Raw genomic sequence first — 27827 nt, 5'->3', positions numbered from 1 at the left:
ACAATCAGACACGTTCTTTAGCGCAGTGTGAGTTAAGCAGGCCCTCCGTTTACGGTCTGCGCTGCGTTGTAATCTAATGGCGCTGGGCTTGTTTTGTGGGTTAGCCTGAGTGCTAGTGTAATGGCTGTGTTATGCGTGGGCTATTGCTAGTGACCGCAGCCCTGGTGGTTTGGTTTCGGGGGGGGGGGCTTTTATAAGGCCGCTGATGTGTTCCTGTCAGCAGCAGATAATAGCGGCTCTTTCCATCTGACCCGGGTCACTGCGTGTCTTTCAGGGACCGATCTGCGTCAGTGATGAGATATCAGCCCGGCGCTAATGGCATCTTTCAACAGAAGCTCTGCGGCTAAATGTCCACCGTAAGGGCGACTCGGCACCCCTGATAAAATGAGCGTGCCAATTTGGGGTGAAATTGTCCATGATGGGGTCTCTCTCTGACAATTTAGTTTCGTTTGGAGGGCAGGATGAGAGGCCCTCTGTCAGCGCTATGAGAGCCAATCAGAAGCCGGCTCTTTAATCGGCTCTCTTTCCTTTCACAACTTAGAGCCAGAGTCAAGGGGCCTGGAGCGCAGGCCTGGCCTGCTGGGGAATGCTGCACATATTAGTGTGTGTGTGTGTGTGTGTGTGCGTGTGTGTGCGTGCAAGTGTGCGTGTGTGTGAGAGTGAGTGTGTGTGTGTGTGCAAGTGTGCGTGTGTGTGAGAGTGAGTGTGTGTGTGTGCAAGTGTGCGTGTGTGTGAGAGTGAGTGTGTGTGTGAGAGTATGCGTGTGTGTGAGTGCGAGTGTGCGAGTGTGCGCATGTCTGTCTGTCTGTCTGTCTGTGTCAGTATGTGGAAACAATGTGTGTTGTGGGCTCTTTCACCAGTTACTTACTTTCAAATGAAGCCCACTGAAAACCAGCACAGTGTAGCTCTCCAGGGCTGGAGTTTGATCCCCGTCCAGCTGGGACCCAGTGCGGTGGCCACGTGCTGCTGGAGCCATTCAGTCTGAGTCATAACTGAATGGGGCTGACTGAGGTTAGAGCAGCTCCTCATTATCCCGACTGAAGACTTCCTTCTCTTTCAGCTTGCAGAGGAACAGACGAAACGGCGCTCTGCCCTCAAAATCTCAGAAGGCACGAAAGTGAAAATGTGTGCTGTCAGATCGCTTTCCAAGAGCGCTTGAACCTGCTCGCAAAGTCACAGCCCGACTGGCGGGTCCCTAACGCACGTCACCTGAGCCTGCAGCATTCCACCTGAATCAGCCAGGTGAGTAATCTGGAACAGAACAGAATCAGACAGGTGAGTAATCTGGAACAGAACAGAATCAGCCAGGTGAGTAATCTGGAACAGCAGACTCAGCCAGGTGAGTAATCTGGAACAGCAGAATCAGCCAGGTGAGTAATCTGGAACAGAACAGAATCAGCCAGGTGAGTGATCTGGAACAGAACAGAATCAGCCAGGTGAGTGATCTGGAACAGAACAGAATCAGCCAGGTGAGTAATCTGGAACAGCAGAATCAGACAGGTGAGTGATCTGGAACAGCAGAATCAGACAGGTGAGTAATCTGGAACAGCAGAATCAGACAGGTGAGTGATCTGGAACAGCAGAATCAGCCAGGTGAGTGATCTGGAACAGCAGACTCAGCCAGGTGAGTAATCTGGAACAGCAGAATCAGACAGGTGAGTAATCTGGAACAGCAGAATCAGCCAGGTGAGTGATCTGGAACAGCAGACTCAGCCAGGTGAGTAATCTGGAACAGAACAGAATCAGACAGGTGAGTAATCTGGAACAGAACAGAATCAGCCAGGTGAGTGATCTGGAACAGCAGACTCAGCCAGGTGAGTAATCTGGAACAGCAGACTCAGCCAGGTGAGTAATCTGGAACAGCAGACTCAGCCAGGTGAGTAATCTGGAACAGCAGACTCAGCCAGGTGAGTAATCTGGAACAGCAGACTCAGCCAGGTGAGTAATCTGGAACAGCAGACTCAGCCAGGTGAGTAATCTGGAACAGAACAGAATCAGACAGGTGAGTAATCTGGAACAGCAGACTCAGACAGGTGAGTGATCTGGAACAGCAGACTCAGCCAGGTGAGTAATCTGGAACAGTAGACTCAGCCAGGTGAGTAATCTGGAACAGCAGACTCAGCCAGGTGAGTAATCTGGAACAGAACAGAATCAGACAGGTGAGTAATCTGGAACAGCAGACTCAGACAGGTGAGTGATCTGGAACAGCAGACTCAGCCAGGTGAGTAATCTGGAACAGCCAACTCGAGTGCGTGCTGATGACCTAGATGCCTGGCTGTGAGCTGTTGTGTCTTAATATATCCCCGCTGAGCTCTGCACGTATTTGTTGAGTAAATACTAATTATCATGCAAAAATCTATCGGGCTATCCTTCAGATGGAGAGCTCAAAGTGATTATTTTTTTGGAAGGGAAAAATTAGGACAGAATTTGTTTTCAAATCCATCATGAAAAACGCAGCACTCCCAGTCTCTTTGTCTCACTTTGTTACTGTGACTCACTGAAATGATGACAGGAGCTATTTTACCCCCACTACGGGGATCGACTCCCCCCCTTCCCTCTCATAGAGGTTTGGAGATTAGAAACACAGCAGTAATTGACTGCTACAGGAGAGATGGTGCTCAACCCAGTTAGTTGAACCTTGAAGTGTGTTATCTCTCCCTCACACACACACACACACACACACACGCAAATGCACGCACATACGCACACTCACAGACGAGCCCATGTGCACATGCATACACGCACTCCCCCCCCAGCACGCACTCAATCTCACATAAATGCGCATGCACACACACACACTCTCACACATGCACAGATACACACACACACACACACACTCTCTCTCTCTCTCACACACACACACACACACACACTCTCAGACACATGTACACACACAGTACACACACATGCACACACACACACACTCTCTCTCTCTCTCACTCACACACACACATGCACATGCACAGACACACACACACACACACTCTCTCTCTCTCTCTCACACACACTCTCACACACACAGACGCACATGCACAGACACACACACACACTCTCACACACACTCTCAAACACACACACAGTACATACGCACACATCTTGGCCCAAGGCCCTGGTCCTCTGGAGTACTCCACTAAGTTAATTTATTGATCCAGCAGCGTTAATTGCGTCCGGCCCGGCCTGGCTGCTGGTCCGAGCTCAAAGCCAGCGGACGGTACTTCCTGCCGCATGCCTCTACCGGTCAGTCAGCCGCACTTAAGGGCTCAGCCCACTTCCTGTCAGCTGTGACGGGAGTCCAACTGCCGCGTCCACCGGGAATTGGAGGGATTCTTTTTGATTCGGGATAGGGCAGGTCCCGTGTGGGCTGGGCAGAGGTGAGGGGGTCACCAGCAGGGAGGCGGGGTGCTTTTTGAGCGATGCGCATCATAATGTCTACTTTACCCATGAGCACTTTCCTCCCACCTCAGCCGCTGTCATTAGACCACTGAGGAGGAGGAGCTGTGGGATGTTGGTGATCAATCCTGAGCCCCAGGATGTGTGATGTCTAAATAGGACTCGGGCTCATTGTTTACTAAGTAACGCTGTTCACTTATCACGCCAAATGGATTGTGTAGTTAAAATAATTCCGAGAATGTATGCAAGGCGTTCTGGTTCCTTCTCGTTAGGAAGCATGTGCACCAAATTATTATTCTGAAATAAAAAACCTACAATGCCAAGCAAATGCGACTTATCGTGCTGTGGCAGGGACAGGTAACCGGGGTAACCGAGAATACGGGGACACGCCCAGGCAGGGACTGTCAGAGCCGATATTTCCCAGCATGCTTTCTTCCTGATGCCCGTGCGGTGCAGCTCATTCTGTCTTGCAGAAGAGGGGACATAAATGTGCAGTCACTCAGTGGGCTCTGACTGACAGGGCAGGGCCCCAGCACTGAAACAACCAGAGAACAGTGTGGGACTGACAGGAAGTAGTGTGGGACTGACAGGAAGAGATATCCCTCCGTGTGCGCACACACAAGCCCCGCTGTGCCCTAGCGCTCTCTGAGAGAACGGCTAAGCGCTCCGGCCCCTCTGTTCTGCGCCGCGAATGACAGCTGCAATAACGCGCATAAAGACAGCGAGGGGTCTGTTCAATCAAACCGCACCACGCGTGGGCCTGAAAAAAGAACCGCCACCGACACAGCGTTTCCCGAACTGGGCAAAGGTGCAGAAGTGCAGAGCGGTCGCGAGCGAGGGAAAGTTGAGCGGACGTTTCAGACGGTGACGGCTGTCCTCGGGGCCCGGGTACTTCACACGACGACTAGATTGCAGGGTCGGACACTTCCTAGGCAATAAGTAAGTGCAAGTACAGGCGGGTGGCTGTGGGGTGTGGCTCCACACATAGTTCCCTCTCAGGGGAGCGCTGAATGAAATGGCACAACTCTTTCTTCCTGCTCCCATTTGCACCTTTGCACAGTTTTGTTTGTCAATAAATCACTTCCTGGCACATTTAACCAGTTTGGGGCTTTTCTCATCTTTCACTTTATTAGTGCTCTGTGCTCTGGAGATTCCATATTTAGCTCTGTGAAATGCTCCACAAGCCTTCGCTATTTTGGTCCTGGACTTTGAGCAACACATTCTACAAGTGATAAGTCTAAACACTTTCCAATTTTCCCATTAATTCCTTCGCCTCTATTTCTTTTGGTTTCAATTGGCTGCCAGTGATAAGAAAAGCAATAGTTAGTTAAATTTTCCTAATTTTATGAACAAAAAGGCCTTGGTTATATCTGATGAGGAGTGATTTGAGGTACACAAAGTCAAAAGGATTATGACCAATGCACATAATTTGGCATCAAAAAAGAAAGAGGAAAAAATGATAACAGAAATGAAGAGACGTGAAACAGAAGTAAGAACAACAATATCATACGGTCTTTATTGATGTTTTTGAAGATATCCATGACTCATTGTTCTGATGTTCTCCACACAGTTTGGATATCGTACAATTGCCTTGACACATACAACGGAATACTTGTATCTTCAGCTGTGGAGAGAGAGAGAGAGCTCCGGGTGTACTTCGATTGGAATGGCGGGTTGCCACCGGTTACCTGTGCTCGGCGAAGCGCAACACTACTGTACTGATAATAAGCGAGAGAAAAACACACGTGTACAAACACACGCGCGTACAAACACGCACGCGCACACACGCACGCAAACACGCCACAACAGACGAAGGAGTGCAGTGGACCTCCATGCAGCTTCCCGGCCAGCTCTGAAGAGCTGAACCTTGACTGGAACCAGCTGATACTGCCGAAATATTGCTTTCTACAGGGACAGATACAATATCAGGTTCGGGTCCGGCTATCATAGCGGGGCGGGGCGGGGTGGGGTGGGGTGGGGTGGGGTATCTGGGGCAATGGGGGGCAGTGAGCAGCAGGATTTACAAAAACACCTCGAGGAGGGTAACAAAAAGTGCAGATACATTCACAGTCAACAGTAATTTCACCCACGGAAAATTTCACTTCCAGTCGGCAGCATTACAACATTTATATCATATTATGTACAAGCTATTTTACCTTTTCCTCCATTTCTTTTTCAATTTTTTTTTAAAAGTGTAATTTAAAGACAAAATGATTGCTCAGGCAAACAGTTGGACGTTATTGTACCAAAATGATCATGTACAGCTCAGTAGTCACATCCTCATTGTTAGCGCTCGGACAAAATGGCCAACCGCGTGAAAGCGGCGGTTTCATGCTGACGTTCGGAGTGTTTCAGTGAGCGGAGCGTGGGGTGCGGCCTCGGAGCTCCAGGGAACGCTGTGAGGCTCGCACCACCACGGCAGGGGCACAAACACCAAACCTAAAAACACACCTCAAGACACAGGAACCATCAAGGGCTGCCGAAAAAGCTAATTCTGAAAAGGCGCGCGTTTGGGTTTAGAGGGGAAGGGAATGTCAAGCGCGGGACTCTCGTCAGAGCGATCCCTGGTCGCTGGCGCGTCGCGACGGGGGCGAGAACGAAAAAAAGAACAGGCAACATCAAAGGAGGAGAACACCGAAAGGTCACAAACCTGTCCTAAACCTGTCCCGAAATATCCACCCAAACTTACATCAAGACAGAAAGAGACAACGCCTACAAAAGTTATATTTCCAAATATACAATGATCATATATACAACGTGAAGGATGAAATATATTCACCTTGATTGACACTTTTATAGATCGCCTTCATTGTGAAGTTAACAATGTACACAGACATATACAGATTCAATATACAAGTAATATAAATATATTGATTTATTTTGACACTAATACTATGGCTTCTAGCATCACAATTAAAAAAATAAATAAGACATTACTGTACTTTAAAAAAATAGTCAACCAAAAATCGAATTCACTTATTGTAATAGGGCAAGACCTACCCAAGGGGAGCAGAGACCCAGGAGCTCTGATTGGTTCACATATGTGACTGACAGTGGGAATGACACACCTCCTGCTGTCCAGCTATAGTGTGGAAAGGAGAAGAGGTGGAGACAGAGAAGAGGGGAGCGCTACCTTTTCAAACGCCTGCTTTATACCTCCAGGAGTGCGTCCTATTACTTTTCACTCCTCCTCTCCTTTCCCCCACTCCCCCAATACCAATCATCTCCTCTCCTCCACTCCCCCACTACCACTCATCTCCTCTCCTCCTTTCCTCCACTCCCCCATTACCACTCATCTCCTCTCCTCCTTTCCCCCACTCCCCCACTACCACTCATCTCCTCTCCTCCTTTCCCCCACTCCTCCAATACCAATCATCTCCTCTCCTCCTTTCCTCCACTCCCCCACTATCACTCATCTCCTAACCAGAAGTATGGAGGAAAGGAGGGGAGCAGACGAGTTTGAAGTCACATCACCAACACAGTTCAGTGCGCTTCGCTCGTCTCCTACGATTTTGGGACACTGGAGGGAGGGAGGGAGGGAGGACAGAAAGATGGGTTTCCGGGGGACAGAGGAGACGAGGTGGTAGTGGAGGAAAGTAGGTGAGGAGGGGAGGTGGTAGTGGAGGAAAGTAGGTGAGGAGATGAAATAGTAATGGAGGAAAGGGGGATGCATTTTTCGAGTATTGGGACACACCCCAGGAGGCGAGTAGGGAGAGAGGTGTCACTTCCTGCTCCCCGTTTCGATTGTCCGAGATGCTTTGGGTTGAGCGTAAACGATGAGCGAGAAACGAACCGAGTACGCCTATCGGCTGGGCGGCCACGGCGGACACGGCTCCACAGATTCCTTCATGCGGGATGTACGGACCCTCCCGCCCCTCATTAATCTCTACTGAAGGGCTTTACGGTCTTCTGCTGGTCTAATTTTATGACCTCATCTCTTGTGGGCATCTGGCTGCATTAAAAACCCATAAGGGTTAAGTGTGCTGTCCTGACCTGCGCCAACACGGCCAGCTCGGAGCAATTTACAGGGCGCATTTGAAAACGGTGAGGAGCATTCTACACAACCGCCTCCCCTTCCCATTTTCCACCTTTAAAGCAATGCATGTTTGAGACATGGAATGAGATCACATCAATATCTCATGCATTCCTTGTGCTCTGAGTTATATCTGTCTGACATCAGGCTGAATGATGAGGGTATATGTGTAAATATATATACTGTATGTAGTTCTTCCGCTAGTTATCACATTAAATTCATTAAAGTCACATACAAATGTTTCGACTTTTTCCAGGTTGTGCTATCATCTGACATTGTGCCTCTGTTTTTCTCACTCAGAATTGCGTGCTCTCTGTAGTGTCCTCTAAAATGGCTGCCGATAGGGATGACTCTAAGGCAGTGTGTTCCCCAATAAAGCAGAGGTCTCCTGTCAAACTACAGCAACACCAGGAAATTAGCTGGTCTGACACTAGGGGGCAGTGTTTCATGGGGAACTAGGGAGGTGTGACACAGCTGCAGCTGTTGGCGTCGGCACAGTGGATAACTCAGTCTGTGCCTTGCACGGTGTAGGTCCAGAGCCTCTACCCATGGTGAAGTGCACAACCTGGTCCTCTTAACTATCAGTCCATGACCATGACTACCAACACAACACAAATCGCCCCTACAGGCCAATAAGACCATGCGTAGGTTAGCTGTGCTTGACTGTAGTTCAACACAAGGCTGTGCTTTACATAAAATGTGCACCACTTCACCTCCTTTACATAAGAAGTGCTCTGCTATCTCTTTACTGGATTCTGGTGTCCTTTCTGAAGGCCACTGTGGAGGCATCAGGCCACAGAACATACTGGATTCTCCCCATGTTTCAGCTCAGTGTATTTTCTATTTGTTCTGCGTAGTAACACTTGGTGGTCATAATATTTCACTTCATGATTCATCTGATATTTCATTTTCAAAAACTTCCACTTCCAAACGATTAAAAACTGCACATTAATTTTTTCATCTTCCAACCTTGTGATCCCTATGAACTAAGCAGTGTAATGTTCTCCCAATGTTGATGTAGCGTTTGTAAGGTGTTATCCCAATGTTGATGTAGCGTTTGTAAGGTGTTATCCCAATGTTGATGTAGTGTTTGTAAGGTGTTATCCCAATGTTGATGTAGCGTTTGTAAAGTGTTCTCAGAGTGTTGATGTAGCGTTTGTAAGGTGTTCTCTGAGCGTTTGTAAAGTGTTCTCTGAGCGTTGATGTAGCGTTTGTAAGATGTTCTCTGAGCGTTTGTAAGGTGTTCTCTGAGCGTTGATGCAGTGTTTGTAAGGTGTTCTCTGAGCGTTTGTAAGGTGTTCTCTAAGCGTTGATGCAGGGTTTGTAAAGTGTTCTCAGAGTGTGGATGCAGCGTTTGTAAGATGTTCTCTGAGCGTTTGTAAGGTGTTCTCTAAGCGTTGATGCAGCGTTTGTAAGGTGTTCTCTGAGCGTTGATGCAGTGTTTGTAAGGTGTTCTCTAAGCGTTGATGCAGCGTTTGTAAGGTGTTCTCTGAGCGTTGATGCAGTGTTTGTAAGGTGTTCTCTAAGCGTTGATGCAGCGTTTGTAAGGTGTTCTCTGAGCGTTGATGCAGTGTTTGTAAGGTGTTCTCTGAGCGTTTGTAAGGTGTTCTCTGAGCGTTTGTAAAGTGTTCTCTGAGCGTTTGTAAAGTGTTCTCTGAGCGTTGCTGCAGCGTTTGTAAGCTGACGGTGTGACAGCGCGTCTCACAGGCTCTGTGCTGCCAGGGCAGCTTCATTAGCAGCCTGCCTCAGTGTCTCTGACACACAGCCTCCCCTGGGAGAGTCTGAGCTATTTATAATACTGGCAGCGCTGCACAGACTCAGGAGCGCAGCACAGACAGGCTGCTCTCCCAGCGCAGCACAGACACAGACACAGACACAATGAGGCACAGACAATCAGCACAAACACAGTGCAGCACAGACACAATGAGGCACAGACACAGAGCAGAACAGATAGTGAGGCACAGACACAGGACATCACAGACACAGAGCAGCACAGACACAGTGAGGCACAGACAATCAGCACAGACACAGTGCAGAACAGACAGTGAGGCACAGATGCGCAGCACTAACACAGTGCAGCATAAACATAGTACAGCACAGAAACACAACTCACCAAGTGCAGTACAGACACACAGCAGACACACAACTCACAAAGTGCAGTACAGACACACAGCACAGACACATAGCTCACCAAGTGCAGTACAGACACACAGCTCACCAAGTGCAGTACAGACACGACACACAGCTCACCAAGTGTAGTACAGACACACAGCACAGACACACAGCTTACCAAGTGCAGTACAGACACACAGCTCACCAAGTGCAGCCCCGATATGCAGCACAGACATGCACGCAGCACAGACACGCATGCAGCACAGACACACAGTTCCCAGCCAGCAGGCCAGTTGCTCAGCTGTTCTGCTCTGTGCTGCTGACAGACTCATAATAAACCCTCTGTCCTCTTCTAAAGCTTAATGAATACAGGCCTGACTAGACGTGTGCTTTAACAAAATGCATCCACCTCACAATGGCCTTACACATAATACTGAAGCTATGCTACCTAAACAACTACATTTCTCCTTTAACAAGTGTGCTAGCTTCTATGATTATCACTTGGCCTGTGCAGGTGAACACAGCTTGTATAACTGTATGAATCTTATGTTACACTGTGCACACAGTCCCTGTGTAGCCCTGCCATACGCAGGTTAAAATGAGCACTTTCAGAGACGGGCCTTCGAGATCCCCTCTGCCCAACGTGCAATCTCCAATCCCGGCAGTGCATGCCAGACCCTCACGCATGCAGTGTGGTGCAGTCTTTACCGCGGTCCCTAACCGAACACAACCGTGCTGCAGTCGCCAATCCCACAGTCTGGTGTGGTCTTTACCACGGTCCTAACCAAACACAACCGTGCTGCAGTCACCAATCCCGCAGTCTGGTGTGGTCTTTACCACGGTCCCTAACCACACACAACCGTGCTGCAGTCTCCAATCCCACAGTCTGGTGTGGTCTTTACCACGGTCCCTAACCGCACACAACCGTGCTGCAGTCTCCAATCCCGCAGTCTGGTGCCGTCTTTACCACGGTCCCTAACCGAACACAACCGTGCTGCAGTCGCCAATCCCGCAGTCTGGTGCGGTCTTTACCACGGTCCCTAACCGCACACAACCGTGCTGCAGTCGCCAATCCCAACAACAATGACCTTCAGGGGAGCAGCCGAAATTTTCCACTGCCCACAGAAGACCGATTCTCCCCCACCGGAGGGGTGGGGGCAGGCGAGAGCCTAAAGGAGTTTTCTCTGAGAATTTAAATTAACTACAAAACGTGTGTTAAACACAGCTGACTGCAGCCTGTCACAACAGAAGCGATCCAGTATGTATCTGTGCATCAATGTCTGAGGAGGTGAAGGGACATTTGTGCTTAACAAATAGAGGACCAGATCTACAGAGGTGAATATAGCACTGCAAAGAATCACAACTCATCTACAACGCAACTTCACCCAGCAGCAGAAAGCGAATCACAATAATGACTTATTACTCACCTTATTACAACATGTGCTGTTTCTCTAGATTGTGCACTTTCTGAAGAATTCCCCCTTGGGGAAATAAAGTAGGATATTCTCTTATACTGTACTATTATATCAACAACAGTTCTGTGATAATGGTAGATAACCTTTTTCTTACTCTGCTAGTGCTAAGGTATTTTTGGAAGTATCATATGTGTATTAATGCACATTCTGATGACATTTTACAGCATTTTTGTTTGGAAAGCAGAGTAAGAATTCTTTATTCCTTTCCTCTATTCTTCCCTCACCTTCACCTTAAGCCATCCTTACTGCAGAAATACAGGCTCAGTGTTTGTGGGCGCAGTGTTCAGTAGGGCTCAGTGTTCGTGGTTGCAGTGTTCTGTGCGGCTCAGAGTTTGTGGGTGCAGTGTGTTCAGTACAGCTCAGTGTTTGTGGGTGCAGTGTTCAGTAGGGCTCAGTGTTTGTGGGTGCAGTGTTCAGTATGGCTCAGTGTTTGTGGGTCCAGTGTTCAGTAAGGCTCGGTGTTTGTGGTTGCAGTGTTCAGTACGGCTCAGTGTTTGTGGATGCAGTGTTCAGTATGGCTCAGTGTTTGTGGGTGCAGTGTTCAGTGAGGCTCAGTGTTTGTGGCTGCAGTGTTCTGTGCAGCTCAGAGTTTATGGGTGCAGTGTTCAGTAAAGCTCAGCGTTTGTGGATGCAGTGTTCAGTAAGGCTCAGTGTTTGTGGGTGCAGTGTTCAGTGCGGCTCAGTGTTTGTGGGTGCTGTGTTCAGTACGGCAGTGTTTCCAACTCCATAAACTGTACTGGCCTAGAGCTGCCCTGGAAAGGGAACATCAGAGCTGTGCCAAAACAGGAATGCCGTGGTTGTGCAGGAATGCCAGAATGGGAATTCTGGAACTGTCAGAACAGGAACGCCAAAGCTGTGCTATAATGGGAATGCTGGAGCTGTGCTATGAAGGGAATGCTGGAGCTGTGCTATAACGGGAATGCTGAAGCTGTGCTATAATGGGAACTCTGGAGCTGTGCTATAACGGGAATGCTGGAGCTGTGCTATAACGGGAATGCTGGAGCTGTGCTATAACGGGAATGCTGGAGCTGTGCTATAATGGGAACGCTGGAGCTGTGCTATAATGGGAACGCTGGAGCTGTGCTATAATGGGAACGCTGGAGCTGTGCTATAATGGGAACGCTGGAGCTGTGCTATAACGGGAATGCTGGAGCTGTGCTATAACGGGAATGCTGGAGCTGTGCTATAATGGGAACGCTGGAGCTGTGCTATAACGGGAATGCTGGAGCTGTGCTATAATGGGAATGCTGGAGCTGTGCTATAATGGGAATGCTGGAGCTGTGCTATGGGCCAGCAGAGACTGAGAGCTGGCAGCTGGGGGCTCAGTAACAGACTGACTCTGATTGGAGCCACACAGAACAGGCTCCGGGTCCCACAGGCAGCTTTATTCTGAGATGGGTGCGCGGCGGCGGGGGGGGGGGTATTTGGCAGATTGGGGGGTGCTGGATGAGGGCTCTGAGGGTAGGGAGTGAGATGGGGGCGTTCCTCAGCACCCCCTGGCTGAACTCCCTGGTTTGAGGAAGGGGCGTGTCATCCTGCCTGAAGGGGGCGGGGCTGGGGCAGGGGCGGGGCGGGGTCGGGATCATAGCTCGGACTCTGGCGTGGTGGCGTTCTGGTAGCCGGTGCCGTAGCGGCCGGTGGGGGCGAGGTTTGCAGGCTCCAGGGGGGAGGTGCTCCCGGGGCCCAGGTAGGACCGGTGGGTGGGCATGGGGGAGGGCGTCTCGCTGGGGTTCTTGCTCAGGATGAAGCGCGTCTCGTCGTGCTCCTCCAGGTTGGACATGTCCTTCATCATGCAGCCCTTCCGGTAGGACACCGACAGCTTGTTGGAGCCGTCCGACATCAGGTTGAACTGGCGGGCGATGAAGACGATGGGCAGGGGCAGCATGGCCACGATGATGAGGGCGAAGCACATGGCCAGCGCCCACGGCGGGTAGCTCTTGAACTGCTCCGCACCCTGGAGACCCAAAACAGCGCTCTACCAACCCTTCCTCATTTACGTTCACGCGTTTTTAATACTGCAATATGCTAACGGCATGTGGAGTCCAATGTATTTCACCGTTTAGCCAGGTTAGCTCATAACATTATCTATTTTACAAGAGAGACCTGATGTGGGATAACAACAAATTTGGCACGGATATAAAATTCTAATCATTTTAAGAGTGACCTGGACCCTGTTTCACAAAGCAGGATTACGGAGTTAGCTGGATAACTGTGCTGAGTAAAACCTGGAACCCTCCCAAATCTGGAACATGGACTGAAGTAAAAACAGTAGTTCCGGGTTTTACTCAGTTATACAGAGAACTCCGTAATCCTGCTTCATGAAACAGCCCCCTGATCTAGGATAACAGCACATTTAGCACGGATGTAAAATACTAATTATGATATTTGTCATTTCTTAAACTGTCTAACAACAGGAATTTAGCTGAAATGAAGAAGTAAGGCTCATCTTTTTCCTGATAGACCAGAATAGGTCGGGAGGATTGATTGGATAAAGGCTGATTTCACCATCAGTTATTGTTATTGTACACCACACAATCATACTAGCAGTGTTCCAGATAATTTCTTATTTTTACTAATGTCCCTTTTGTGTAAGTCACAATTCAAAACCAAAAATCCTGAAAAAAAACTGATTCATACCTCAAGGTCAAGGTAATCTAGATTTGTTCGGTGAGAACAGCCGAAAAGGTCAAATGCTATTACCAGGACTACTCTGACATCTGCTGGTTCCTGCTAACATTGCAGCTTCTATTCCAAATACATGAATAAAATGAACTGTGTAAAACGACTATATTATGTCAGGCCTACAACTTGAGATTGAGAGATTTCCTACGGTTCATGTGCATAATTACAGCTAATAGCGTCTTGTCAGTTGATTACTTTGTGATAGGAAGAGGCATTAGCACTACATGCATACTGTATGTCTCCTCAGTAGGGTTGCCAGATTTAGAATTTAGCAAAATGGGAAAACACGCACCAATGGAAGTGCATCGCGAATGCGCGCTGTCGGACCAGGGAGAGGTCCCCCTCCGAACCGACCAGGGGGGTCTTTCTAAGGGACCGGGGAGTCGTCGACACGTAAATTCACTACAGACCAACCGCCAAATTTCATCTATTAATTACTCAGACCAGACATTACATGGTCGGGACCACAAACGGGACCGGTATACACACTCAGCGAAGGGGGCGTCTGGCAGCCCTACTCAGGGACGGTGAAGGGCGCACACTGACCAGGTCCTGCACCCAGGCGTTGTAGCCCGGCGGGCTGATGGCCATCTCGATGACGGTGGCGCCGATGAGCACGAGCAGGCACAGCGGAGACACGTACTTCCACATGTAGAAGTAGAAGCGATACGGCCGGAAGCCCAGCATGTCCTCCAGGTCCTGCATGAACCTGCAGAGAGCCACGCCCCGGAAGGTTCCGTCAGCCCGCCCGCGCCCCTCAAAACTGCCTCTCAGTACAGACCGCTTCCTCCGGCGGTAACCTGGCGGTTAGTGTACGTCTGGGCCAATCGCGCGCCATGAAATAACATCACGTGAGCGAATCGTTTTACAAAAGAATACACTCTGAGGTGTATGGGTGTCTGTCCATGGGACTGGTCTGTACTGTGTGCCTGTATGTTTGTCTGTGCTTTAGGTTCGCATGGGTCTGTGTTACGCGTCTGTACATGGGATTCACAGGTCTGCTCTGTGTGTCTGTACATTGGTCTGTGTCTGGAGTCCATAAAGTAGGCCTCGGGTGCGTCTGTACATTGGACTGTGCTAGAGCCTATTCATAGGCCTCTGGTGTGTCTGTACATTGGTCTGTGCTTGAGTCTATTCATAGGCCTCTGGTGTGTCTGTACATTGGTCTGTGCTTAAGTCTATAGGCCTCTGGTGTGTCTATACATTGGTCTGTGCTTAAGTCTATACAGTAGGTCTCTGATGTGTCTGTATATTAGTCTGTGCTTAAGTCTATACAGCAGGCCTCTGGTGCGTCTGTACATTGGTCTGTGCTAGAGCCTATTCATAGGCCTCAGGTGTGTCTGTACATTGGTCTGTGCTTGAGTCTATTCATAGGCCTCTGGTGTGTCTGTACATTGGTCTGTGCTTAAGTCTATAGGCCTCTGGTGTGTCTATACATTGGTCTGTGCTTAAGTCTATACAGTAGGTCTCTGATGTGTCTGTATATTAGTCTGTGCTTAAGTCTATACCGTAGGCCTCAGGTGTGTCTGTGCTTGAGTCCATACATAGGCCTCAGGTGTGTCTGTACATTGGTCTGTGCTTGAGTCCATACATAGGCCTCAGGTGTGTCTGTACATTGGTCTGTGCTTGAGTCCATACATAGGCCTCAGGTGTGTCTGTACATTGGTCTGTGCTTGAGTCCATACATAGGCCTCAGGTGTGTCTGTACCTCTTGGTGCCGTAGATCCAGGCCACTGAGATGTTCTCCAGGATGACCACGATGGTGAGCGGAAGGCCGGCAGAGTAGTCGTCAAACATGGTGACAAAGTAGTTCCCTGACCGCTGCACGAAGAGGAGGCCTAAGAGAAACGCCGTGATGCAGCAGCACACTGAGGAAGAGGAGGAGGAAGAGGACCTCTGTCAGGAAGGAGAGCTCAGAAACCCACAGTACCCGCAATGGCGCCGAAAACTGTCCAAGAGAATGTATGTGTGTCAAAACCCTAATATTTCTTAGAGAAATACTTTCAAATATTTTTTATTGCTACAGCCATTTAAAGGCCGTAAATTGTCGCCAGAGACTGTACAGTGCGGAAAAGGACTTCTATAGGCATGAACTTCACTAAGCGAGTGAGGTACAGTGACTCGGCAGTGACGCAAACTGTCCCTGATTCGTCTACAAAATATTGTGATCTTGTCCAAATAGCACAATAACTAACAAATCAGCACATGGGGAGACCGATGAAGAAAAAACACGTATTCCGACTATTTTCTTGTGGGAAATGTTTTTTTTTTTTTACTTTGTATTTTCACCATATTGGTACTATTGACTTACATTAAAACGGGTGGCTTAAAGACCTGTACTGGAGCTAACCGCACTGGCTGTAGTGAGCAACGTCTCTCAACAAGACCAGGAAGTGAGCTTCAGAAACGCAGCCCGGTTTTTGCCGCTTGGGGTGGAGTCTGTTGTCATGAGATTGGGTCACATGCAGGGGGTGCTCACCTGTTAAAATCTCCTTGCGGACTTTGAAGGTGTCCAGGATAGGTGAGGTGATGCCCTCCATGGTGCCGATCATGCTGCCCAGGCCCAGGTTGATGAGCATGAAGAAGAACATGACGGACCAGAATGGGGAGGCGGGGAAGTGGGTCATGGCCTCTGTGAAGGCTATGAAGGCCAGACCTGTCCCCTGCACCGCCTGGAGAAGCACAGGGGGAGAGGGGGAGAGGGAGAGAGAGAGAGGGAAGGAGGGACAGAGGGAGGAGGGGGAACGGCAGAGAGAGGGAGAGGCAGAGGGAGGGAGAAAGATGAGGAGAGGGACCAGCAGAGGGAGGGAGGGAGGGAGGGAGGGAGATGGAGAGAGGGAGGGAGATGGGAGGAGGAGAGGGACCAGTGGAGGGAGGGAGGGAGAGTCAGAGGGAGGGAGAGAGGGAAAGATGGGAGGAGAGGCATTTGATCAGGTAGTGTTGGTGTAGGCTGTGGTATGAACATAACATAATAACATAACATAATGAGAATAGGCCAATCAGCCCAACAATGCTCTCCATTTTCCTACCACTAAAGTGTACCTAGTGCTTGGTTTACCTACAAACTACATTGTATCTGGAACTGTATCTGGCCTGGTCTTGAAAACCCCTGGAATCTCTGCCTCTACTACATGACCTGGCAAGCTATTCCCAACATTGACTACTCTCCGTGTGAAGAAATACTTCCACATGTCTGTGTGGAATTTACCTTTCACTAATTTCCTTCAATGCCCCTGATCCTGCTGACAGAACTCAACCTGAAGATTCTCATAAGCAGTGTATCATATGTATAAATGCAAGTGAACGCTGTGTGTGCATGCGTCCGTTTATGTGTGTGTGTGTGTATATGTGTGTGTGCATGTGTGCCAGCGTGCGTGCGTGCATACGTGTGTGAGTGTGTGCCTGTGTATGTGTGTGCACACGTGTATGTGTGTGCACGAGTGTGTGTGTGTGCGCATGTTTGTGAGTATGAGTGTGTGTGTGTGTGTTATGTGGATTACAGATCTGAATCACAGAATTGCAGTCTGTCTCACACAATGACTCCTGAGACGGACAGTCTGACAAGTGGAATCTTCTCACTCCGTTTGTGTAAATGACTTTTCTGCCTAAATACTTTCACTGTGATTACATTTTAAAAACAACCACATCTGCTTTGACACCATACAGTCTCCTGGGGACTGGGGTGTTACCAGGACCTAAAAGATAAGGAGGCTAAGAGACTTGACTGGTGTGGGGTGGGGTGGGGCGGGGTGGGGCGTGCTCTTCCCTTTAATTTAGTCACTTAATTGAACATGCATTTTAGGGTGTAAATGCTGTACATGTGCGCCTCTAGATTAGGCTTAAATTTGAGAAAATATTAAAGACCATTCAGTAATACGGGCCAAAAATCAATGAACCAGGTTCAATCACCTTACAGACAACCAATCATCCCTCTTCAGGGACGTGGCTTCCATCCCATAATTCCTGTGATGTCATTCTGGTTGCTATAAAATGGTTAAGAAACTGTGTGAGGTCATGTATGTACATGGCATACTGAGAGTACTTCTATAAAGATCATTAATACTTGGCTCTCAGTCCTACTTCTTGTAATAGGAGTAAATGTCCACAGTTAGAGTTTCTGCCTGTAAGAGTAAATCTCTCTGAAGAGCTTCATTCACAGGCTTAAGGAACCAGACCTGCAGGAGATGTTGTTAAGAACCGGATTTGACCATCTGTCATTTTGACAGAACTTGCAAAAGGCATGAAAATTTCAAAGAGCATGTCTGTGCAAATGCATGATTAAGTCTACCGGGCTGAATACAGATTGAGCAAGGAACAGATATACGGGCTCATCTTGCCTAATGAAACGGTGAGGGGAAAAACAGGGCAGTTCTGAAATGTCTACTCAATGCAGCCTACTTACCGAGACTTTTTGAGGTCATGATGAGAACAAAGCAAGAGGGCACATATTAATGTATTAACAGGTCATAGTGTATTAGTGTAGATCATGGATACTCAAATCTGGACCTCAAATCCGAATCCGGTCCTGGTTTCTTCCCCCCCCCAGGTAATTAACTAAGCAATTAGTGCTACTGATTGGCCAGTCTGCAGTCACACCTGACTCCCAGGTAAAGGGAGGGTGGAAAACCAGCAGGTCTCGGACCCCAGGGGCCGTGATTTGAGTACCAGGGGTGCAGATAGTCGTGCTGTGGCAGGCAGCCTGCGGTCGCCCGGCGAGCGGGTCCCACCTTGTTGAGCTCGTCCTCGAGCAGGCAGGGGTCCAGGCCCAGCTTGGCGAAGTCGTCCTGCCGCACCGTCTTTATCACGCCGTACATCTCCGCGTAGTCCGGGGTGGACAGGTGCGAGAAGTTCACGTGCGGGGGGATGAGGTCGTGGCTCAGCACGTTGGAGTTCAGGTACCCCAGGATCTTCTCCGCGTTCCTGTCACAGCGGCAGAGCCGTCACAAATTAAAGCAGACCTGCGGCGTTTCTGTTCTGCAGTGTTTCAGTTTTATTATTCCAATAACAAATAAACTAAAGTCATAATTGAGCAAATGATCCACAAGTTTAATGGTATTAGTGTGCGTCATCCCATCTTCAGTTCTCCCTCCTTTTTGTAATGGAATATGACCCTGACACTGCAGTGACAGATTGCCAAAGTAGACGCGTTGTCTGACGTGGCCTGGCGGTAGTTTGCCCATTGGGAAGATGTCGCTGCAACCTCGCCAAGCGCGGAACCAGATCTGTGCAAAAATTCTCAAAGAAAACATCATACTCTTGCCAGACATTTCTGTCAAAATTATCAAGCAAAACGTTCCTGACAGAGCAGAAAGATTAATATTTCAAAGAAAAATATTGATTTTGTGAGTTAAATTTATGACTTGAGTTTTGAACAAACAGGAAAAATACTGCAAGTAATTTTATACTATGCCTGTGCAAACTACTTGTTTTGTCTGATACTTGATACAACGTTTTGTTTGATACTTTTGACACAAATTCGATTCTATAACAGAGCAGCAGAAAACAACATAGCCTCCCAATGGGCAGACTACCTCCAGGCTACATGGTGACTATCTCCCACAAACGAAGTGCGACATAGCGCCTACGTCTGCCCTCTTCTCTCAGTGTGCTGTGTGGGGAGCTATACTAAGATGGCTATCCTCTGTTGTATGGTCTAAAGCAGATGGGAAAACTGTTATTTGAAATGCCCCTTTAACCCTTTAGACATCAGGAAAAATACCAGACCGTTTTTTACAGAAACATTTTTTTCAGCTATATTCTGAACGCAGTCGTTTCATCGGTGCAGGTCTTGATCGGTGATGCGTTCCGTAAAGGCGGGGCACTCACTCGACGACGCACTTCTCGTTCATGATGTTGGCCTTGAAGCCGAGCACGGCGAACACCACCAGGGTGGCGAGTATGGAGGTGATGAAGTTGATGACGGAGACCAGCATGGCGTCGAAGTGGCAGTTGTTGTCGCGCTTGTTGTAGCTGGAGAAGGCGATGACCCCCCCGAACCCGAGGCCCAGGGCGAAGAACACCTGCGTGGCGGCCTCCCTCCACACCTGCGGCTCCAGCATCTTCTCCAGCTAGGGGAGGGTCACAGATCACGGGGTCACATGGTCATGAGGTCACCAGGTCAGACAAAGAACCAAGAACCTAGCCTGTGTCCGAATCAGCCTCCTAACTACTGTGTAATCAAAGTATGTGCTGTCTACTACATACTGTTTACTGCGTATTTTTAGAATGCAATAGCCAGTATGCGAAAAATATCCTCCATACTATTTTCCAATCGTACTGTGGAAGTGTCGTTAGATGTTCCACTCTCGTGCAGCCATGCTTACATGTCGTTGTTGTTTAAGGAAAACATCAGTGAAGTCGTGTCTTCTTTATAAAGCGAAGCTGCCAGTCATATTTATGGGACCTAAATGGTCGTTAACTTCCTGGAAAGTATACTTCCAAATAGACTCAGCGAAACCCTGGAAATAAGTATATCCTCCTGGGACATTAAGTACACCACATTTAGAGAACATTTTGCCTACTGAATAACTTTTTCATCCAGTGCACTCAACAGCTATACTCAATAGTAGGCAAGTGCGCCCTACTGTGTGACTCCCTCACTGCTTGCACATATTCTGATGGCTTTTACACTCAAAACTCTGGCTAACAAACTACAGGAACCTGGCAACCAGCCTTAAGCCATAAAACAGCAGGACTGGTCAATTTCTGAAATGGGCCACAGTCTGTAGATATCTAGGACTCTTCCCGCATCTGCATATATGGTTCTTTGTTTTCTTTCCTTTCTCCTTTTTTGGAATAGCCTATTACAATGTAGAATGTGTATCTTGCCCATGGGAAGCTCAGGTATGACCTCATCCCTGGCTTTGTGAGGGAAGTCATGTGCATTGTGCTTCTGCTTGGCCACTGATTGGCAGGATATGATCACCTGTTCCCACAAAACTAACAGTTTACTCAGGGCGGTGCAACCCTGCATCAGGAGATCTACTGTCCTGTTGGTTTTCACTCCAACCCTAGCAGGGCACACCTCAAATCCTGCTGGAGAGCAGATCTCCATGAACAAGATTAGGCTGCCCTGGGTTTACTGAATATGCCATCCATCAAAACCTTAAGTCTTAAGTGCCCCAAAATGCTACCCCTTATAATTGTCATTCCAGATAGGTCCTGTCAATGGTGAATCAGAACAGGATTAGCAACTGATAAAAAAGTGCTCCCATGTTTTTCCTCTTCATTACAACAAAGTACATGTGAATGTGTTTCACCACCAGAGGGAGACAGGTACCGTACGTGTGGAGTAAAGAGCTTCATCTCCTGTGCAAGGTTAGGCTGTGCGTTCTCTTAGTATCATATATATATTTACAACAGACCTGGGTCAAATACATATTTGTTTTGGATTCAAATACTGTGCTGTGATTGGTGCCCCTGTTTGATTCTGCGCTGTGATTGGTCATCTCACCTTGGGGGTGAACATGTGAGCAATGCCATCCACTGCCCCCTTCAGCAGAAGCCCCCGAACCAGGAAGCAGAAGAGCACCACGTAGGGGAAGAGAGAGCTGAAGTACATCACCTGATACAGGACACAGACAGGTACACCATAAGAGTCAGACTGTATCTGATACAGGAGACAGACAAGTACACCGTAAGAGTCAGACTGTATCTGATACAGGAGACAGACAAGTACACCGTAAGAGTCAGACTGTACCTGATACAGGAGACAGACAAGTACACCGTAAGAGTCAGACTGTATCTGATACAGGAGACAGACAGGTACAATGTCAGGGTGAGACTGTACCTGATACAGGAGACAGACAGGTACAGTGTAAGACTGAGACTGTATCTGATACAGGAGACAGACAGGTACACTGTAAGAGTCAGACTTTATCTGATACAGGAGACAGACAGGTTCAGTGTAAGACTGAGACTGTATCTGATACATGAGACAGACAAGTACACCGTAAGAGTCAGACTGTATCTGATATAGGAGACAGACAGGTACAATGTCAGGGTGAAACTATCTGATACAGGAGACAGACAGGTACACTTTAAGAGTGAAAGGAGTCACAAACACATTTTAGATTGACAAAGTATATCAACCTTCATGTTAAACTGTAGTGTTAATAAGAATGTGAGAAAATATGTAATATATCACAAAATCTAAAATAATTTTGCTATGATGAAACCATCTAAGCGTTGTTTTTATTTGTGCAGCTATATATTAGCTAATGCTAGTCTGGGTATTTGACTAGCTCTCAGCTGAGTGTAGCACTTTTGCACTGTCTGTCTCTTTGGGTAAGGCCTGTCTCGTACTATTGCAGATTACTCATCAAAACACTTACGTTTGTGTAGCAAGCATCCGCCAAATAGCAGTAATGTAATTTATCGAGGGGCCCCCATTATGACCCCCAGAGCTCCCAGCTGGCCCCCAGGGGCCGTAGAGCCTCATTTGTATTTAATTTAGCTTCATCTTTGATTTTTTATTTTGTTGTTAAATTTGATGACTGATGATTTGATGATTTAACGTTGTTGTTGTTATGACCTTGCCGGAGGACTGGATGCCCTTGATGACGGCCAGGCAGACGATGACCCAGGCGGCCAGCAGGGACAGGGTCATCCTCCAGTTGAGGCCGCCGCTGTCGGCGATGGTGCTGGTGATGTTCAGCGTCTGGCGGTACCAGAAGTACGTCGTCGCCGAGCTCTTGTCGCACTCCGGCTCCACGACTGCGAGAGACAAGGTGCATTGTGGGTTGGGGAAACGGTTTCCGGTGCTTCCAAAAGTTTGGCTAAGACAGGGAGTTTTAAAAAAACGGATTTGTTTTTGTATTTCCACTGTGAGGCACTATGTGACAACCTGTGTGAAAATGATGTCATACAAAAACAAATACTGATGGGATTGTAACCATCCCCAAAGGGAAAATATGTCTGATAATGCCGTGTTGAACAGTGTTGAGAAACAGAACCAACCCTGAATGCTCAGTCTACAGGAACAGCTACAGCTACACCATTCATTAGATTCAGTGCACAGTTCAAGATGCTGCACTGGGAGGAACCAAAGTGGAGTCATTTCAAAATGGAAGGTGCAACTCATGCCCCTCCAAACAGAGATGAAAGAGAAAACAGACAGGATCCTGCACGCGGATTATCACACTGTCACATCATTGGGCCTGATGGAGGGCACTGTTGGGCGATGTCCCTGATATCTCTCTCCCTCCCTCCCTTCGTCTCTCCCTCTCCCTCTCCCTCCCCCTCCCTCCCTCTTTCTCTCCCTCCCCCTCCCTCCATACACAAGACCTGCATAAAATATTTTTATATTTTATATTTTCACTCTTTTGATGTAATAAGACTCCCTGAAAATGTAATAAAACGTGTAACTAGCCAGAACATACAATATGAAACATATAATATGAAATGGAAAAAAACATTTGTTCGGAATATTGGTGAAAACGGGTATTTCTTTTAAAATACGTATGTGCAGAATATTTCTGGCATTGAAGCATTTCTTTCTTTTTAATTGTTTTTGGGGGTTTTTCCTTTATTTGATAGAACAGTGTAGAGAGACAGGAAGAATTAGGAGGAGAGAGAGGGAGAGACGTGTGACAAAGGTCAGCGGTCAGATTCGAAATGCCTACGTTGTGGCGTTGAGCATGCGGTTAGCGCTCTACGGGCTGTGCCACTAGAGGCCCCGGGGTTAATGCTCTTCTTATAGTATCTGACACAGGTTTGAATACGCACAGCGTAGTGAGCGGAGTGGTGTGGACAGGAGAATGTGTTATCCTGGCTCTTCAGATGAAGTCCTGTCCCATATAGTATTCTCCAGCATCAGTCATCTGAGGGCACCGGCCACAATGCATGCTGGGAGGGTGCGTGACACCGGAGATCAGGCATCCCCTGACTGCGAACAAGGCCGTCGATGGGATCATGCGATGGGATCATGTGACGGGCCAGCCGCGGGACCTGCGTCTTGTTTGACCCAGTTCTGGAGCTGGGAGAGACAGCCCGACCTCCACAGCTGCTCTCCACAGAATAGGGGCTTATTTAGGCTCTTCACTAAAGCAGACAAACCTTCACCGGCTGTACTCTCTCACTCAGGGATTTTGTTCTTTAGCACGGCTGATAAGAAAACACCACTGCTTTCTGAAGGCGGGGCCATCAGAAAGGAAGCTGATTGGCAGGACAGACTGCACAGTCACACTCATGGACACACTGGACTGTTGAGCAGCATGTGCTCACACACACGTGGTTCTGATTGGTCAGACCAATGGCATTTGTGCACGAAAATATTTTTTTTATTAGGGGGGGTATCAAGGCTGCAAATCTAATAGAGCTTCCTAGGGCTGAATGGAGCCTCATCTCTGGATGACTCATCAGAGAAACTTCATTTGGGAAGAAAAGCGATCAGCTTCTCCACTTACAGACGCATTAAAAGGTCCCGTTCTGCTATCCAGAGCTGTGCCGCTGAAATGTCACCAGGAAATAACAGCTTTCCCTTTTTCAGAGGACAAAACACACCATAGTCATCGCAACTGAATTATTCAGAAGGTTTTGTTATTACAAACATTAATTCCCCTGAGCAGGCTTTTGCTTGGCTCCTCTGTTTTCTACAGATGCCCAAAGCAACTATGTCTAGAGATGGGAATGGTGTCAGGAGATGGGAATGGTGTCCAGAGATGGGAATAATGTCAGGAGATGGGAATGGTGTCCAGAGATGGGAATAATGTTCAGAGATGGGAATGGTGTCCAGAGATGGGAATAATGTCAGGAGATGGGAATGGTGTCCAGAGATGGGAATAATCTCAGGAGATGGGAATAATGTCCAGAGATGGGAATAATGTCCAAATACGGGAATAATGTGCGGAGATGGGAATAGTGTCAGGAGAAGGGAATAATCACTGTTCCTGATGCGAGTGAGAACAAGTTAGTATGACTTTTTGCATATACATGGAAGATTGCCAGTGCGGTTACCAATGGGAGCCGTTCAAATCTCCAGGGTCTACATTTCACACCAACACAGCTCTGACACGGAACTCGGAAACCTTTAGGGAGTCATACATGTGTTTGGATATGTATACTGAGGATATTATTATTACTATTGCATATTAATAATATTGCATAACAATACTACTACTACTACTACTACTACTACTACTACTACTAATAATAATAATATGCATACATCTCATTTTAACAATTGTGATTTTAAAAACCAGCAGGACCTGTGGGCTCTTCACAGTGATCTTTAAGGACTGCTGGACTAGTCTAACAGACAAACCGTCTTGTATATCATCTTCAAGTCTGCACTGTAAGAATAGTAAATTTTATGGTAAAATACTAGCAACTGGGTCGGCAGAACCTTGCTATATATGTAATGGAAACATTATGTTAAGCATAAGGTAGCAGGCTGTGTATTTAACAAATGTTAAATGTATTGCAGTGTTTCACCATAAATAATACAAATATCTACATTCTTGCTGTTTACAATTTCACAACCCTCGCAAGTTTACAGACTTACCGTAAAATTCACTGACATTTCATTCAGTGGGGGCATGTACCGTACTGAATAGGCCCTATTCTCACAGACTGATATTAATATTCATTATCCCCCTAACGGCCATGTACTGCAGGTATCCTCCACTTCCTGCCCCCAGGGGGCACTGCTCATAAGCATGCGCTGCAGATGTTCTACTCTCACTGGCCTGTGTTCTGTTATTCCTGATTGGTCGCTTTGCCCCCAGGTGACCCAGCTCAAAAACATGTCCTGCAGGCATTCTATACTCACTGGCCTGTGTTCCGTTCCTCCTGATTGGACACTCGCTCCAGGGCAGTGGGTACTGGAAGGACTGGAAGAAGTAGAAGATGCTCCACCCAATGATGACATTGTAGTAGAGCCCCACAAAGCCACACACCTGGAGAGACACCGGTAGGTAGGGGGTTACCAGACAACTGAAAAGCATCTCATCTTGATTACTTAATGGTTTGTCTTATACAGCAGATAACGCTTAAAAGACCAATCACGCTTTTGCCAAACTGAAAGTGGAAATTGTCGATTATTATGTCATTTTCACAATATTTTCCATTAAGGTGACTGTATTTTTGTTTTCATGCATTAACCTTTGACACTGTTGTTGCTAATGGTATTCTTGCTTTATTTATATTTCTCACAAATTGGTGCAGGTCTGTCCCTGGTGGCTGTAAGTGGAAATCTAAGCAGGCCAGTCACAGAGGAGAGTTGAATGCGTTTCCCTGGTAACATGAGAGGCTTGATTCAAGGAAGCTGTCCTCTACGCTACCCCACACCTCAAACTCTGGGTCACCTCTGGGTGACCCCATATCCCCAGCAACGCCAAGATTAAATGTCAGAGGATTAATGGGCAATTACCAAACCGAATTAGACATTGTGTGATGTGTGTGTGTGTGTAAATCACAACACTTATGAGAGTATAGAGGGTGTGAATTAGGCATGCTGTTCTGTCAAGTTGTAAGATTCTGTTTTTGTTTACACTACCAGTCGGAAGTTTTAGTACACTTTACGCATGTTTTTACTCTGGTTTTGGTGAAGTTGAAACAGTTTATCTTCTGTACATAACTTCAAATGACAGAAGGTACTGTAAGAAGTAAATACCTAGAAGTTAAAAAGAATCTTTTATTTCACAGGATAGTGACCCAAATTTTGTCAATAAAAAAGTCATTTTTGGCTAAATAAACTGGTAAACAAATATTTCCATTTTCCAACAAGAGACGAGGTAGTTTCAGATAAATTGGACATAAAGGTCACAGAAAAGCAACCCACAAGTGCAGCAAATCTGTGGGAACTTCTACAGCAGTGTTGGTGTGTACTTTCAGAACCACATGACCACCCTTGCATAAAGAATCCATGAATATGCTCAGCAGTTATTACTGCAAAAGATGGCTATTTTGATTAATCTAACAATTTATATAATTTGTTTTATAGTATTTTATTTTTTTCAATCTCAGGGAGTACTAAAGCCTTTGATCAGCAGTGTTTGTGTGGGGAGTATATATATATATACATACATACATACATATATGTATGTTCTGCAACCTCCAGGGTCGCCTCTCCCAGTCACAGTGCCAGTCTGAACTGGCCCCCCAGTGGAGGAACGACCTTCCTGAAGTGGTCACGACAGCAGGAATTCGCCAACTTCCAACACAGACTAAAGAGCCACCTCGTCAGATCACAGCTCGGTTCCCATCCCATCCCCGCCATGTCCCACTCCCACCTTTTACAGTAAGTCAGGTTATGGCATTTTTATGGTTTCAGGTTATATTTGTATGGTTTTGTGCTTCTGTTCTTGGGGCTTGTTATGGATGTAGTTTGTATGTGTTTCGAATTTGTATTTTGGTTATTGGTATTTAATGGCTTTGTGCTTCTGTTCTTGGGGTTGGTTATGGATGCAGTCTGTATGAGGTTAGAATTTGTATTTTGGTTATTGGTAGTTAACGGTTAAGTTGCATGAGTGCTTCAGTGATGTTGACTCTTCACTCCTTAGTGTGAGCATGCTGCTAGACAGGTCTGTCACAATTACTCATATAAATCAGATGAATGCAATGATATTTCTCCTCCAATGTACATTGGTCTGGATAAGAGCATATGCTAGATTAATGTAAGGTAATATCTATCTATGGGCCACTTGCGTGATTGTGTGTGAGTGGGTGTGTGTGTGCGTGTGTTTACGTGTGTGTGTGTGTGTGTACGTGTGTGTGTGTGTGTCTGTGTGTGTACGTGTGTGTGTGTGTGTGTGTGCGTGTGTATGTGAGTGCGTGTGTGTGTGTGTGTACGTGTGTGTACATGTGTGTGTGTGTGTACGTGTGTGTGTGTGTATGTGTGTGTACGTGTGTGTGTGTGTGTGTGAGTGGGTGTGTGTGTGTATGTGTGTGTACGTGTGTGTGTGTGTGTGTGTGTGTGTACGTGTGGGTGTGTATGTGTGTGTGCACATCTGTGTCTTCGCTGTGATTGCGTAACGTGCCTTTGACGTGAGCGTTTACTTTACTGTCCAGTCCTGTGGTTGCCGAGCGCCACATGCTAGGGAGGGGGAGAGGCCTATCACAGCAGCATCAGAATCTGGATGAATTATTAAAGTGTGTTTTCCCAGAAGCCCCGCTGCCCATACTGTATTTATAGC

At 47.4% G+C, this 27827-nt stretch overlaps 1 protein-coding gene across 1 annotated transcript in view; it reads right to left on the bottom strand.

Moving 5' to 3' along the window:
- Nucleotides 1–4880: 4880 nt before the first annotated feature.
- slc6a17 (solute carrier family 6 member 17) overlaps nucleotides 4881–27827 on the bottom strand; it is a 46523-nt gene continuing 23576 nt past the window's right edge. The window contains exons 4-12 of the mRNA XM_035382140.1: nucleotides 25463–25589; nucleotides 22226–22407; nucleotides 21146–21256; nucleotides 19519–19760; nucleotides 18420–18612; nucleotides 16172–16364; nucleotides 15401–15560; nucleotides 14239–14401; nucleotides 4881–12964 (exon numbers count right to left, since the gene is read on the bottom strand). Of these exons, the coding sequence (XP_035238031.1) occupies nucleotides 12593–12964; nucleotides 14239–14401; nucleotides 15401–15560; nucleotides 16172–16364; nucleotides 18420–18612; nucleotides 19519–19760; nucleotides 21146–21256; nucleotides 22226–22407; nucleotides 25463–25589 (1743 nt within the window). The 3' untranslated portion in view covers nucleotides 4881–12592. The remainder of the gene's footprint in view (nucleotides 12965–14238; nucleotides 14402–15400; nucleotides 15561–16171; nucleotides 16365–18419; nucleotides 18613–19518; nucleotides 19761–21145; nucleotides 21257–22225; nucleotides 22408–25462; nucleotides 25590–27827) is intronic.

This window comes from Anguilla anguilla, chromosome 11 (assembly GCF_013347855.1).
Source record: "Anguilla anguilla isolate fAngAng1 chromosome 11, fAngAng1.pri, whole genome shotgun sequence".
In the NCBI taxonomy this organism is placed as follows: Eukaryota; Metazoa; Chordata; class Actinopteri; order Anguilliformes; family Anguillidae; genus Anguilla; species Anguilla anguilla.
Note: the sequence above shows the minus strand (reverse complement) of the source record. Positions and strands in the feature narration are given on the sequence as shown.